We start from the raw sequence: 15,147 nt of genomic DNA on the forward strand, positions 1-15,147 counted from the left end.
CTGTTTTACTCAAAGTTCACTGAGTTAAATGTTAATCTCATTTTAAAAATTCCTTCACAGAAACATTTAGAATAATGTTTGACCAAATATCTTGGTAGCATGGCCTAGCCAAGTTGACACAAAAATTAACCATTACACTCTTTTTGATGACAATTTGTTTAAATTTTTATCTTTTTTATAGAAAAAAGATATCTTTTTTATCTTTTTTTGTAGAAAATTTCAAATCTATACAAAAACAGAAAAAAGTAGGTAGGATGGGAAGATGGCTACCGATGTATTAATCACCCAAATTCAACACTTTTCAACACATGGTCAATCTTGTTTTTTTTACATCTCCACCCACTCTCCTTCAAGTCCTGGGATTATTTTGAAGTAAATGTATATTTTTGCTTTCAAGAGAAATAGATGACAGTACAATAAAAATGTTTGTCTGTGTTCAGAAACATCTTCCATTTTAAAAAGATCTTCTTATAATTGACTCCTAGGATAGAAATTATTGGGTCAAAATTATAAATGTCCTTAAGGCTCTTCATTTACATATTGCCAAATTTGTTTCTGTAAATGTTGAAATTTTGATAACGTGTCAAAAAAAAAGAGTGAGCTTTTTTTTTTTTTTTTTAAAACCCTCTTGCACTGTTGGTGGGAATGTAAATTGATACAGCCACTATGGAGAACAGTATGGAGGCTCCTTAAAAAACTAAGAAAGAGCGAGCTTTTTAATGAAGCTCCTCAGTGCATCAAAGTTCTTTCTTTCATTTTTTTCTTAAGTGGATAAGCAAAAAAAAAAAAAAAAAAAAAAAAAATTGCGTCTTGTTTTTCTTTTAATGTGTATTATTTAATTACTAGTTAAATTGAATATCTTTAATCTTACTCCCCCGTGGTTCCATATTTGTTAAACATTTTGGTTTGATGAATTTGTTTTCTTCAGTTTTTCATTTTCCATGGCCATTTATTTATTGGCACCTTAATAATTTTCTTATTTATTGCTATAAAATTTCTATGCTTTTATTTGTTCATTGGTTGATCTCTTTTTTTTTTCTATTGGAAAGAATCTTTTCTTTAAAATTTAGCAAGTCCTTGCCAATCCAATATAACTTATACTGTTATTTTTTATGTTTCTTAAAACATACAGTCATTTTTCCAACTAAAATTTATTTTTACATAGGGGTGAAGCAAGGATCTAAAGTATTTTTGCCAAATGAGTAACCCATAATATGCATATTATGCATAATTCATATAATGCGTAATCTATCTCAGTACTTCTCAATACCAGGTATAGTTTAGTATCTCCTGGGAAACATGGAGATACTCTTCCTTTTTTCAATGCTGATAGGTGAAATCATAATCTATTGGATTCATAATCATCATAATCTCTTCCAGGGTTGGGAGGTGGTGAGCTCCAGCACTAGTACTAGTATTTTTTTTAAAAAGCTCACTAAAAGATTCTAGTGTACAGTCCAAGTTTGAGAATCTGCTTGTTTTTTTCATGCTGACTTCTTTATATTAAATTTCTAAATATGTGTTTTATTTATAGGATATTTACGTGTTCTATTAATCTTTCTCTCTATTTTTCAGTGTCATTGTGTGTGAGTGTGTCTATGGGTAGGTGTGTGTGTGTGTATGTGTGTGTTAGGCTTTGTCATATATTCAGGCTTAGAACATGCCTCTCGGGCTCAAAGTTTGATTTGTTTTGTTTTTAGAATAAAAGATTACCTCATGCTGGGATGTTGCTAGTTCCCTTCCTCATCTTGCTGGAGCCCTAAGTTTCCAAACAAACCACCTATAAGAGCTCTCCCTGAAATCCTTATCTTAGTCTTCTCATTCATAGCTAAACATCTTAGAAAAGCTACCTAAACACATTTTCTCCACATCCTCACTTTCTATTTATTCCCTGAACCACACCACTCTCTGGCTCTGCTGCTGCCCTGACACTACTCTTTCTATGGCCAAGAGTGATCTCCATGTTGCCTGTATCCATTGGTGACTTTTTTCTCTAAATTTTCATCAGCTTTACGACCAAACGCCTGAGCAAGAGATGTGAGATAAACTAACTAGGTTGCAGAGGTAGACGGTAGGTAAAGATGGACAATTCAGTTATAGAGTCAAATGCAGGCAAGAATAAGCAACTTGGGTTTTTGGTGGCGTGAACAGAACACAGGGGCCAGAGGTCCCGGGGTGTGTGGGTAGACATGAAATAGAGCAGGGATGGGGTGATGGCCATGATTCAGGCTCTAGGCCGGCAGGGGTGTTTATCTGGGGGGAGATGTCTTCCCATTCGTAGCAGAACCTCAGTAACCAGAGTATAGAGCAAAGTTCTGATCTCATGAAGGAGGATTCATTTAGGCAGAGAGGACAGTAAGACCCTATCCACCCATGAGGATGGATTCAGGATGGGACCCCAGATTTGACAGTGCTTGGATCCAAAGCACGGGTGACCAGACATGCCTTGTGAAAATGGATCGAGGTTTTGTCCTCTCAAACTGGGGAGGATGGTGAGAGGAAGGGGAGAAGGGAACTGAGACTATTGATCACTATTGATCTCCTTACTGCCTCTGTCAAGATGGGTTCAGGACCTGGGTGAAGATTGAGCCAGCAGATAGATGGTATCAATGGAACCAGCTAGAAGGAGTTGAGGAATCTAGAGACAGAGGTTAATTAATTAACTAATTAATTATATCACTATTTATTAGAGCATTCCATCTGTTTTTGTACCTTTGTTCACAGCATGATGCTCTTTGATCCACCATGTTTAAATCTCCCTTCCTCAACATGATTGTGTTTTCTTTTTTTTAAAATTTATTTTATTTATTTATTTATTTATTTTTGGCTGTGTTGGGTCTTTGTTGCTGTGCACGGGCTTTCTCTGGTTGTGGTGAGCGGGGGCTACTCTTCTGTCTGGTGCGTGGGCTTTCTCTGGTTGTGGTGCGCAGGCTTCCCACTGCGGTGGCTTCGCTTGTTGTGGCTCACGGGCTCTAGGCGTGTGGGCTTCAGTAGTTGTGGCTTCTGGGCTCTAGAGTGCAGGCTCAGTAGTTGTGGCGCACGGGCTTAGTTGCTCTGCGGCATGTGGGATCTGCCCGGACCAGGGCTCAAACCTGTGTCCCCTGCATTGGCAGGCGGATTCGTAACCACTGTGCCACCAGGGAAGCCCAACATGATTGTTAAATTCAGACACCTCCTAGCAGGTGTAATACTTAGGCTGTCAAATCACACCTTGTTGGTGTATGCAGATTTTTAAAAAATATTTATTTATTTATTTGGTTGCAGTGGGTCTTAGTTGCGGCAGGTGGGCTCCTTAGTTGTGGCTCACAGGTTACTTAGTTGTGGCATGGGAACTCTTAGTTGAGGCATACATGTAGGATCTAGTTCCCTGAGCAGGGATCGAACCCGGGCTCCCTGCATTGGGAGCGTGGAGCCTTATCCACTTCGCCACCAGGGAAGTCCCTGGATGCAGATTTTTAAAACCCACATTAATTTGTGATTACTTTAACTCGCTCTTCAAACACGGGACTACATATACTTAGATCCACAAATATTATAAATATTTTGATAATGGTTTTTTTGTTTTGGTTTTTTATTTGTAGTTGTATATGCTTACCTGATTGGTACAGCTGTGTGACTACCTCCCAACCTGGAAAACAGGTGAAGAAGGGAGAGACTAATATACTGTATATAGATTGCCTGTAATGGACCTGGCACGACACCAGGTATTTTACATAAATTATCCCATATAATTTTCAACAGCCTTGGGAGGTAGATATTATTGTCTCCACTTTACAGGTGGGAAAACAGAGGCTCAGAAAGTTAGGATAACTTACACACAGTCATGGTGAATAGTAGAACTGAGATTCAAATAGAAGCCCTACTGCAGAGCTCCTTCTCTCACTATTACCCCAAAGGAAATTACAGGCAGTGGAGGGATAGGAATGAAAACTTGTGAGGTTCTGGGGCTGCCATGATGTGCGTAGGAAGATGCAGGTCCAAGGGAGCCTTCAGAATTTGAGAGAGGCGAGGGGAAATTCCTGGTTGTGGGGACTTCTTGGCCGGCCTGCCCCTTTTCTGGTGTCATTCATTTCCTGCAGCTCTCTGTAGTTCTTTACTACCCTCAGGAGAGAAGCAGGTGTCTTGGTCCCGAAATTAGGAAGAGAAGGAATGACAAGGTCAAGTGATATGCTCAGTGAATCACCTACTAACCCAGACCTAGAACTTCAAACCTCTGCTCTGTAATCCTAGCACCAGGTCAGCGCTGATGCTACTTCCCTGGACTCCAGACGGTTCAGCTCAGAAGCACGCTGGCCCACTCCTGAGGCGGGGAATCTACTGTTTGCTCCTGAAGGTGCAGAATGAGGTGGTGATGTGTTCCCACAGGTGCCTTTTTCATCGTGCCAGGCATTTGCTATTGTTTACCTGGAATTACCTTCTGTGTATAGAGCCCTGACAAGGACACACCCTGTATGACAAAGCACTGAGGTGAATGGCAGCTGAGCTGATTTCCTGATTGTGGAGTCTCCTGTCTATTTGTCTCTCTGCCTGCCTGCATCTGGGACTCATTTATCAGAGAACGAGAAAGTGTGCTTCTGTGTGTGTGTGTGTGTGTGTGTGTGTGTGTGTTTCCCTCAATCTTTTGCAGACTGTCTTCCTTCTTTCTTTCTTTTTTTTTTAACGGTGAACTGTTTGTCATATTAGCATTTCCTGATTGGCAAGCTTATAAACATATTCCACAACCTCTACAAATACACATTTTCTCATTGCATAATTTCTTTCAACGTGGTATAAGGTGTTTGTCCAGTGAACAGAAACATCTTCAGGTTTTCTCTAATAAGAAGATACAGTAGTTAAATGTAGACATGTTCAGCAATTAATCAGACTGTCTTCTTTCCGCCCTTCTCTCTGCAGAGGGCTGTGTGTTAGAAAAGGCTGGAGGCGTGGCAGGACAACAAAATAGATCTCCTCGCTTATAGGGGAAATGGTCAAAAGATTTTTAAAGTACCGGAAGCTCCCCCTTAGAAGGAAAAGCCAAGCGGGGTGAATCATAAAGATGGGGACTGATCCCTGGAAATGCAGTGTGACTGACAAAGTATTTGAAACAAGCCCCAAGCAGCACATATAGGCATCTTTGGTGTGTCCATCAGGTAGGAGAGAATAAATGGATCAGAGGCAACTCTGTTTGCAGAGCAGGTGGTGGTTGTATGTTCTTGGCCTTTCCTTTTTTTTTTTTTTTTGGTAATAACCCACAGTGCCCAGCATATCACTGATATTCAATGAATGAATAAGGGAGTGGACAGCACTTTGCAGGGAGTTGATGTTGGGAGGCAGCAAAGGAGCTAAAAAGCCATTGGCCTTTCCTTCCTATCAATAATCTTTATTATGGGCTTGGGAAATTGCTGTTGGTTAGTAATCCCAGGAAGAGAAAATAGCCAGCAAGAGAGAATATAATTATATATATATATTATTTCCGGGCTTTGGAGGTTTGCACGTGGTGGATGGAGGGTTATGGAATCGGGAACGTGATAAGTAAAATGATCATTATAATAAAAATAAAATGTCTCGAATTTGTATAACACCTCAGAGGACATAAAATGTGTTCATGTCCGTAATGATATTTAAAATCTGATGCTGTTTGTGATGTGAGCGCTGCACCTCGTGCCTGGGAATCCTGGGGCTGCCTATCTTGCATTCCATGTCCTCCTCTACGGAGCAAGCTTTTCAGGAGAAGCCAGGATACAATTTAGGCTTCCTCATCTCTACTGTGTATCATGTATATTTCAGGAATTCTCAAAGAGGTAAAAATTCCTGACAGGTAAAAATAAGCAAGAAGAGCTGGTAACACTCCGGCTTGTTGTCAAAAGATTTTGTTTCAACATGGCCACGACTCCCAGGCAGCATGGCAGGGCCTCTTTTTTTATGGTTCAAAGTGCATTTCAAGCCTTAGGTCTCTGGGAAGGTGGAAGAGGGTGGAGATCAGCACAGTCACAATCGTTCCATATCTGAGAAGAACGGGAGGATGAGGGGTTCTCTCTGGCTACCTCCTCTCCTGTCCGCCTTATCTGCACCAGGAGATATCACTGGGCATAAGGTGAGTTATCTGTGCAAGTCTGATTCTCTGGGTTTAAAGAGCAAGGCCTTTCATCTACTTGTCCTCTCACTGCAGGAGAAGGGTAGAGCCTGAGGCGCTCTGAGACCTGGCAGGGCAACTCTAAGGATTAGGCCAGGGCTCTGTCCCCTGGGGGTTCTGGCCCCTTCCTGACCCTCGGGCTCACAGTGGAAGATTGCTAGTCCTGGAAACCAGGCCCTTTTCCCCAAAATGGAAGATAGAAATAGGCTTGGGCTCAGATCCAGGAAAATGAACAGACAAAGAAAATGATACTGGATTCCATCATCTGGTGAGTACTGGAAACCATTTCTGATTCGACACTCATATTCAGAACGCATTTTGAAGACAGACACGCAGACATGCCCCTAGGTGACCTTGGAGAACACACAGACAGATTCTACTCAGCTGTTCTTTCCAATTTATGGTATATTTGTTGGTGAAATTTAGCTTCAGCATTGTGGTTTCCATGATTCTTTTGGATTCTGACATAATTCCTTCTTGACACTATGTGTCTTGTCCATTTGAATAGCAAGGACATACACGTAATGAAGTAGTTTATTTATTTATTTATTTATTTGGCTGCATTGGGTTTTCATTGCTGCGCGTGGGCTTTCTCTAGTTGCAGCGAGCGGAGGCTACACTTCATTGCGGTGAATGGGCTTCTCATTGCGGTGGCTTCTCTTGTTGCATGGGCTCTAGGCGCACGGGCTTCAGTAGTTGTGGCTCGCGGGCTCAGTAGTTGTGGCACACGGGCTCTAGAGTGCAGGCTCAGTAGTTGTAGCGCATGAGCTTAGCTGCTCCGCGGCATGTGGGATCTTCCCGGACCAGGGCTCGAACCCGTGTCCCCTGCATTGGCAGGCAGATTCTTAACCACTGCGTCACCAGGGAAGTCCCAATGAAGTAGTTTAAAGAACATTGGGTTTGTAGTTAAAAGACTCAAGTATGGGAAATTACCTGGTGCTCCAGTGGTTAAGACTCCACGCTTTCACTGCTGAGGGTGCGGGTTCAATCCCTGGTCGGGAAATTAAGATCCCGCAAACTGCATGGCCAAAAGAAAAAAAAAAGACTGGGGTATGAAACCTTTCTCTGACATTTATTTACTTGCCTTTTTTTTTTAAAAAAAAAACGCTAATTCAGAACTTAATCTCTCTGAGCTCAGTTTCCTCCTGTGTGTGAAAGTGGCTAGCCTAGCATGATACATGCACACTGTAGTTCATCAATATATGTTTCTTGGATCTGAAAACAGGAAGGACAGCTCGGTTTTCAGAATGTTGGAGATAAGTAATTCTGGAATCCTCTAGATCTGAGCAGTTCTTTTCTATCTTGCTTCCAACTTAACATTGTCACTCCATTAAGTGAATTTTTTGGCTAGACAGCTCAGGGGTAAGGATGATGGGGGAAGAGAAGGGAAGGCTGAGTGACAGAGCCAGAAGGCAGACGGTCTCTGTCTCGGGGTGCCATCTCCATATATTTTATCTTCCTCACTTTGGGTCTTTGTGTCCTCTGCCCCATAGCCCACAGCTATTAATAACCCCCTCGACCCAGTGCAGTGCCCAGCTAGGCAGCGGGGCACTTGTCTGTATGAAGAGAACATGGCTGGCAGATCCACTTGTGCAGAGATGCAGGTGGTAAGATTGAGGGTGAGGCAGGCATAACAGATTTAATCACACCTTATGGGAACGGGACCATGTGTCATACAGTCTTTTGAGGAATTTCTCACAACACATAGGCAGACAGAGTACAGGAGAATGCATCTAAATTTTTTTTGGCCTCACCCTGTGGCATGTGGGATCTTAGTTCCCCAACCAGGGATGGAACCCCTGCCCCCTGCAGTGGAAGCTTGGAGTCTTAACCACTGAACCACCACGGAAGTCCCTGCATCTAATTTTTAAAGTTCTATTTGTAGATGAATTTTGGTAAGAAGAGTTTCTTCTGGACACTCACGAGTAAATCGCTGTTTATGTCCAGGACATTATTATGCTAACTGAACAGAAATGTCACTCATCAGAGTTGTGTTATTATTGCAGACAGAACTGTCTTTCTTTGTGTGTAATAAAACAGATGCAAAGATGCAGTGTGCATTGTACTTACATTGTAAATATGTGTAAGAATTTGGAGAGCTAATATGAATACTTAGTTCAATTCCAGTTGTGATCATTCACTTCTATGGTCTCTAGACTGCAGTCTTGCAAAAATCTGGGGTGGATTTCACTTCCCATTTTACTCTCATTCTCTTCCTATTTGTATCTCCTTCATAGTGCTCTGTGTCCCTCTAGATTCTCGATTCGGGGGGGCGGGGGAACTAAATCTTTTAATATGCTAACAGAAAGTCAGGAGCAAATGAAAAGAGAAAAAATAAGGAAGGATAACCACAAATGAGGCAATAATATTGTTTCAGTTAGAGCCCTGCCTGAGAGATTTGGCACCATATGTATGTGTAAACTTTAGGCAAGCTATGTACATATTTTCCACTGTCAAATATAGTTATCAGAATTAACAATTTCACAACCTCACTGGACCCTTGATTCCAATGCCCTGCGTGTAGTAATACATGGCACTAAAGAGAGAACTTGAAATCTGCCAACTCTTTATTCGCTGTCTGAATTAGCTTTGTATAAAAATGAAATGAAATGTTTTGTTTAGAAAATAAGTGAGACACAAAGAAAATTAGACCTGCTTAAGGACCATAGGGGAGGCAGACTTTTCCCACATAACCCACGGACCACAATTGTTCAGACAGGTGCTGTGAACATTTACTTGAGCCCTGGAGCAGGAGTCTTGGGTGGGAGGGGAGCCTTTAAAAATAATTTGAGAAACAATGGCATGAAAGGATAAGGCATATAGGATTGTGTTTTACATACTTAAGGATTTTACAGTCCAATTAAGAGACGAAGCAGTAGCGAACATATTTTTTTCTTTTAACCCAGTGAGATATAGTTGAAGGGGACGGAGTATTGGTCATATTGTACAGAAATGCTGGTCAGGTACATTCTTCTAATAATCAGATGGGTTAGAATCAAACCCATAAGAATGGTCATCCCAGAAGGTTTTTTCATCTAGCCATGGCTTTTCTTAGCTTGACACAGAGTGGGCAGGCCAAGTCATGTGGTAATTGAATGTTAGTATTCAACTAATTGCAGAGAGAAAAATGATGTGGAGAGAAATATTGTTCTTACAAGTGATTATAAGAATTTTTGTGACCTAAGTGCTTTGGAGGGCTCTGTGTGGTAAGTTTCCTGTGTAGGCGTTCATGGATATAGGGGAATACCTGGCGTGTATTCCTTAAAAATTCTACATTCATTTGGTATATTATAGATGCCTCTAGCCAAAGTGTAATCATCGGAAAGGGCTTATTATACAAACATCTGGAAAGCAATTTATTGAGTGGGCCTCACCACATTCTAGGTTTATTTCCTTGCTTCAGCATCCAGTTTCGTCGGGCTGCTACGTGTTGTTAAGCCCAGTCTCTTTAAACTGTCTAAGCACAATTAAAACTGATGGTGAGGGCTTCTCTGGTGGCGCAGTGGTTGAGAAAATGCCTGCCAATGCAGGGGACACGGGTTCGAGCCCTGGTCTGGGAAGATCCCACGTGCCGCAGAGCGACTGGGCCCGTGAGCCACAACTACTGAGCCTGCGCGTCTGAAGCCTGTGCTCTGCAATAAGAGAGGCCGCCATGGTGAGAGGCCCGTGCACCGCGATGAAGAGTGGCCCCCCCGCTCGCCGCAACTAGAGAAAGCGCTCGCACAGAAACGAAGACCCAACACAGCCATTAAAAAAAAAAAAAAAAAAAAAAAAATTAAAAACAAACAAACAAAAAAACTGATGGTGAGAACCTTGGTCAGGAAACGCAATAGAATGTCACATTGTATCCCAAGGTGGGTGCTCCGTAGTAAGTGTGATACCCAGGTGAAAGGGTATAGGCATGGACTTGGGTCCTTGGCCACAGGTATGTTTGGCCATGTGCTGTCATTGTGGGCGGCCACCTGAGCAGCTCTACGTGGGGACATGTGCACAGGGCTTTACATTTCGTGCTCAGGTATGCGTCAGCACGTGTGTGGCTTGGTTTCTGGGCAGAGCTCACGAGTTGGCGCTGGCTGCTGGCTGACGCTTTTTTTCCTCTTGTACTGTGGTGAGAGAGATTATGCTCACAGAACCGACTCCCCGGAGAGCCAAACTCGTTTAACTGGCTGCTCCCTGAACGAAAATAATTACATCTGATAATGCACCGAAAAGGAAGTAAGAGGAAAGGAAAATAAGAATCAGAATGACATTTGCAAATTATGTTTGAATTCTCCTGGCTGAGCTAATGTTTTATTTTTAGGACCTTCTTCGCTCCACCCTCTCAAGGCTCTCTGTTTCTTGCCCTTTTACGAGTGTTTTCCCTTTCATGCAGTCTTGTGGAATTGTGGGAACTTTCACCTTGCCTTTTTGGCTTACAAACTCGATGAGATGGACTTAGCTATCTTACCATTCATTGCCTTCATAGATCCCTCCCTACGCACAAGCCCGCAGATAAGAATTTCCCTTTCTCTCTGCGATGTTCCTTCTCCTGGCTACTCCTCTCTTTACTTAGGTTTCTGTCAACCAGCCACACACCTGTCTCTCTTCTGAGATGTAAGGGGATTGTTTAACTCTCATCCCCTCAGACAAACTCATGCAACTCCAGGAATAGTGAAAAGAAGACTCAGCTGGCTGGGACGTTTCTTTACATATGTGTTTCCAGCACTGAGACACTCTGCCTCTATAAGGTATTAGTGGTTATTAGTATCAATAATAAAGCACAACATGTAATGTAACAGACGGGACCATAATGTGGCTAATGTCACATGTGTACAATAGAGTGTAATATCATATAAGCTACAATTATGATTTTCTAAAATTTACCTTGTTATTAAATCACTACAGAACTAGATCACATATTCAGAGTTACCTAGGCAGTGAAAAATCACCGTAGTTGTTTCAGATCCATCAGAATTAAAGACGTTGGCTTTGCTGGCCATGGAATCAAGTTAATCAAGGGCAAAATAAAGTTTTTATGTACATGGCAGAGTGGTGACCACCAGTTCTCTTCAGAAAGAAAGAATTGGGTTTTTGGAAATATATGCTGATTATATGGAATTCTATAGAAATATAAGCTGATTATATAGAATTCTATAGAAATATATGCTGATGATACAGAATATAATCCTGTAAAGAATCTCTGGCCAGGTAAGCAAGAAACTACCAACTATAGTCTACTTGGAGGAGAATTGGGAACTGGACAGATGGAGAAGGATGGGGTGGGGAAAAGATTTTCATGGTATACTATTTTATATTTTTATTTTTGGATCATATGAACATATTTCCTTTTTGTTAAAAAAAGAGAGAGGAAGAGAAGATGGCTTAGTGCTGACACTCGCTTTCATCCAAATATTGGTAAGAATGAGTGTCTGTGTCTATCTGTATATGATGGCCAGGGAAAGCTCCGAGAGTTGCAGAATTAAATAGTTTTATTGATAACTGCTATCTGCTCATTGGTAGTGAGAATGCGGTAGAGGGATGTTTCAGAGAAGGAAAGCAAACGTATAACTCATCTCTCTTGAAATCTGCCAACTATTGATTCATTGTCTGAGTTAGTTTTGTATAAAAATGAAATTAAGTGTTTTGTTTAAAAATTAGGGGATACACAGAAAAAGAAAATTAGACCTTCTTAAGGACTGTAAGAGAGATAGATCTTTCCCACACAGCTCATGGACCACAATTGTGCACCATTCGTGAACTTGACCAGTGGAGCAGGAGTCTAGGGTAAGAGGGGAGCCTTTAAAATAATTTGAGAAACAAACAATGGCATGAAGGGATAAGACCAGATCAGGGCTGGATTAGCCATATAAGAAAAATGGCAGGAAAAAAAAGTTCTTCCAGTCTGAATGTCAGATAGTTGGATAGAGATGAATTGGTGGCTTGGAGCGTTCCAGGTACCTGTGTACTTAATAACTAGTTATTTGGAGACGTGTCTTAAAATTCTCTGTGTGCTCCATTTTATCTTATTTTTTTTAATATAAGAATTTTCTTTTATTTATTTATTTACTTATTTATTTATGGCTGTGTTGGGTCATCGTTTCTGTGCGAGGGCTTTCTCTAGTTGTGGCGAGTGGGGGCCACTCTTCATCGCGGTGCGCGGGCCTCTCACTATCGCGGCCTCTCTTGTTGCGGAGCACAGGCTCCAGACGCGCAGGCTCAGTAATTGTGGCTCACGGGCCCAGCTGCTCCGCGGCATGTGGGATCTTCCCAGACCAGGGCCCGAACCTGTGTCCCCTGCATTGGCAGGCAGACTCTCAACCACTGCGCCACCAGGGAAGCCCATTTTATCTTATTTTTTTCAGAACAACTGAACCCTTGGGGATTATTCTCTAGTGTTCTGTGCATCCTCTGGCGGTCAAGCGCTGAAGTGGACTGCTGTGTGGCAATGGGAGATGAGAGGCGCATGACGCGGATGCTGTTGGAATGCAGTCTCAGTGACAAGTTGTGTAGTAAGTACAGATGATATAGAGATCTGCCCTCTGAGTTTAGGATGATGGAGATTAAGATCTGAATAGATTCTGGAAGGAAGATCATTTGATTTCTAATAGAAATGAAGACAATGGTGATAACGGAATTGGCACTAGTGGCTTTGGGTGGAGAGGGGAGAGTGGCAGTCATAGATCCAGATGTGCTGCATCCTCCATCTCAGTAGGAAAAATGAGAGACGAGGCACAGAGCATACTTCATGGGCTAAGAGACAGGGACATTGGGATTTCAGAGTAGGGAGTTGATGCCAATTGTGGTAGAGGGACCAGGAGGAAGAGATGATCGTGTGTGGTGAGCTGAAGACTGATGGGTAGGGGAAGTCAGGGTAGGCTGCTTCTTCAGTCTCTTCTCTACTTGCTTGATTTCCTACCTAGTTGTCCGGGAGCAGCAGTATGAAATCATCATCATCCCAACCCTTCTGGTTGGGATCTTCCTCATTCTCCTTGGGGTCATCCTGTGGCTTTTCATCCGAGAACAAAGAGAGCACCAGCAGTCTCCTGGACTACAAGGTAAAGTTCAAACCGGGGCTGGGCAGTGGCTCGGGGAAGATGGAGGTTGTAGAAAATAAGGCACAAGCCTCAGTGAGCCCAAGTCTAGAGGACCCTGCAATGAGATAGTGGGTATGGGCCCCCTCCTGTGTAGTTGAGCGGCGGGCGAGCTTTTCTCAAGGAAATGTACTACATGCTTGTTAGCTGAAAGAAGAGTAGGCAAGAGAGGCCTCCTGTAACTTGTTTCTGTCTTCTTCGTCCTATTGCACTATCAAGTCTTTGGCCATGTGAGTGTCTAAGGACTGGGGAGCAAGGCTTGGGTAAAGCCCAAGGCTTTGTAACCAGCTTTGAAGGATGACATTTTACTCTACAATGCATTACAGCCCTACCCTGTGCTTCTGGAATTTACGATGTAAAGGGGTAGCCTTCATAATAGTCTTCGAAGCATTAGGTAGGAGGTGATAATGTGCTATTCTGGAGTACCACTGAGCATATAATGGAAGAGAATCAGCTCATACAGGAAACTCAGAGAAAAAAGAAGGAAAAAAATATCCTGACAGTAAATGAAACTCTACAGTGGCTGATCCCTAATCCTTCTCTAAATTGTATCCCAATTCTCTTATAATTCACTCATACAAAAAACTTCTCAAAGAACTTGTCTAAACTCACTCTCACTACTTCTACTTGTCACATTCTCTTTTGAACATACTAAAACAAGACTTCCCCCCCACAAGTCCACCAAAAGAACTCTTTCCAAGATCACCAGTGTCAGCTCTGTTGGGTCTTCATCCTACTTGACCTGTCAAAAGCATTTGACACTATTTTGCACTTCCTCCTTGAAACACTTTTTTCTTTCCTTTTAAATCTACAGTCACTTCATAAATGATCTCATTTTCAGTCTTATGGATTCAATTACTTTCTCTATTCTGACTATAGTCCCCTTGAACTCAGATTTTTGTACTAAACCACCTACTTTGCAGTTTGGACCTAGTACACATCTAATACGTAATGTGTGTAAAACAAAGGTCCTGAAATTCCCTCACAATGTCCTCTCCCAACAGCCTTCCCTATCTTAGTAAATGGCAAGCCCAGCTCCCTATATGTTCAGTCTAAAATCTTGAAGATGTCCTTGACCCCTCTTTCTGTCACACTCCGTCTCTAATCCATTAGCAAATCCTGTTAACTATGTCTTCAAAATAGACTCAAGCCACCCTCACCTCTCATAGATAACTGTAATACACTCTTAAATGGTTTCCCTGCTCCTGCCTGTATCCTTTTATGCTCTATTCTCCTCAGAGCACCAGAATGATTCTTTTAAGGCATAAGTCAGTCCTGTCAATTCTCTGCATGAAACCCCCAGTTGCTTCTCAACTTAGAATGAAAAAAGACAAAATTCTTTTTTAAATTAATTACTTAATTAATTAATTAATTTTTGGGGCTGTGTTGGGTCTTCGTTGCTGCGTGTGGGCTTTCTCTAGTTGCGGTGAGCGGGAGCTACTCTTTGTTGCGGTGCGCGGGCTTCTCATTTCGATGGCTTCTCTTGTTGGAGCACAGGCTCTAGGCGCGCGGGCTTCAGTAGTTGTGCCTTGCAGGCTCTAGAGCGCAGGCTCAGTAGTTGTGGCACGTGGGCTCAGTAGTTGTGGCTCGCGGGCTCTAGAGTGCAGACTCAGTAGTTGTGGCGCACAGGGTTAGTTGCTCCGCGGCATGTGGGAATCTTCTTGGACCAGGGATCGAACCTGTGTCCCCTGCATTGGCAGGCGGATTCTTAACCACTGCGCCACCAGGGAAGTCCAAGACAAATTTCTTTTAATGGCCTTACATGATCTGGGCCCTCTCTGGCCTCATCTCCTGTAACCCTCCAGTTATCCCCTTGGTTCCAGGGGCACTGATTTCATTACTCTTCCTCAAATATGTCAAGAATGCTCCTTCCTCAACCTCTGCACTTCTTCCTGATACCAGTATGGTTTGCTCTCAAATTGCTTCCAGGTATTTCTCAAAAGTCATCTTCTCAGAAAGACCTTT

At 42.5% G+C, this 15,147-nt stretch overlaps 1 protein-coding gene across 1 annotated transcript in view; it reads left to right on the forward strand.

Annotated features, from left to right (window-relative positions):
* The window catches only part of STYK1 (serine/threonine/tyrosine kinase 1), a 47,150-nt gene that overhangs the window by 18,418 nt on the left and 13,585 nt on the right, over positions 1-15,147 (forward strand). Inside the window, exons 2-3 of the mRNA XM_061205592.1 lie at positions 12,454-12,600; positions 13,012-13,146. Coding sequence (XP_061061575.1) covers positions 12,537-12,600; positions 13,012-13,146 — 199 coding nt within the window. The 5' untranslated portion in view covers positions 12,454-12,536. The remainder of the gene's footprint in view (positions 1-12,453; positions 12,601-13,011; positions 13,147-15,147) is intronic.

This window comes from Eubalaena glacialis, chromosome 11, assembly GCF_028564815.1.
Source record: "Eubalaena glacialis isolate mEubGla1 chromosome 11, mEubGla1.1.hap2.+ XY, whole genome shotgun sequence".
Taxonomy (NCBI): Eukaryota; Metazoa; Chordata; class Mammalia; order Artiodactyla; family Balaenidae; genus Eubalaena; species Eubalaena glacialis.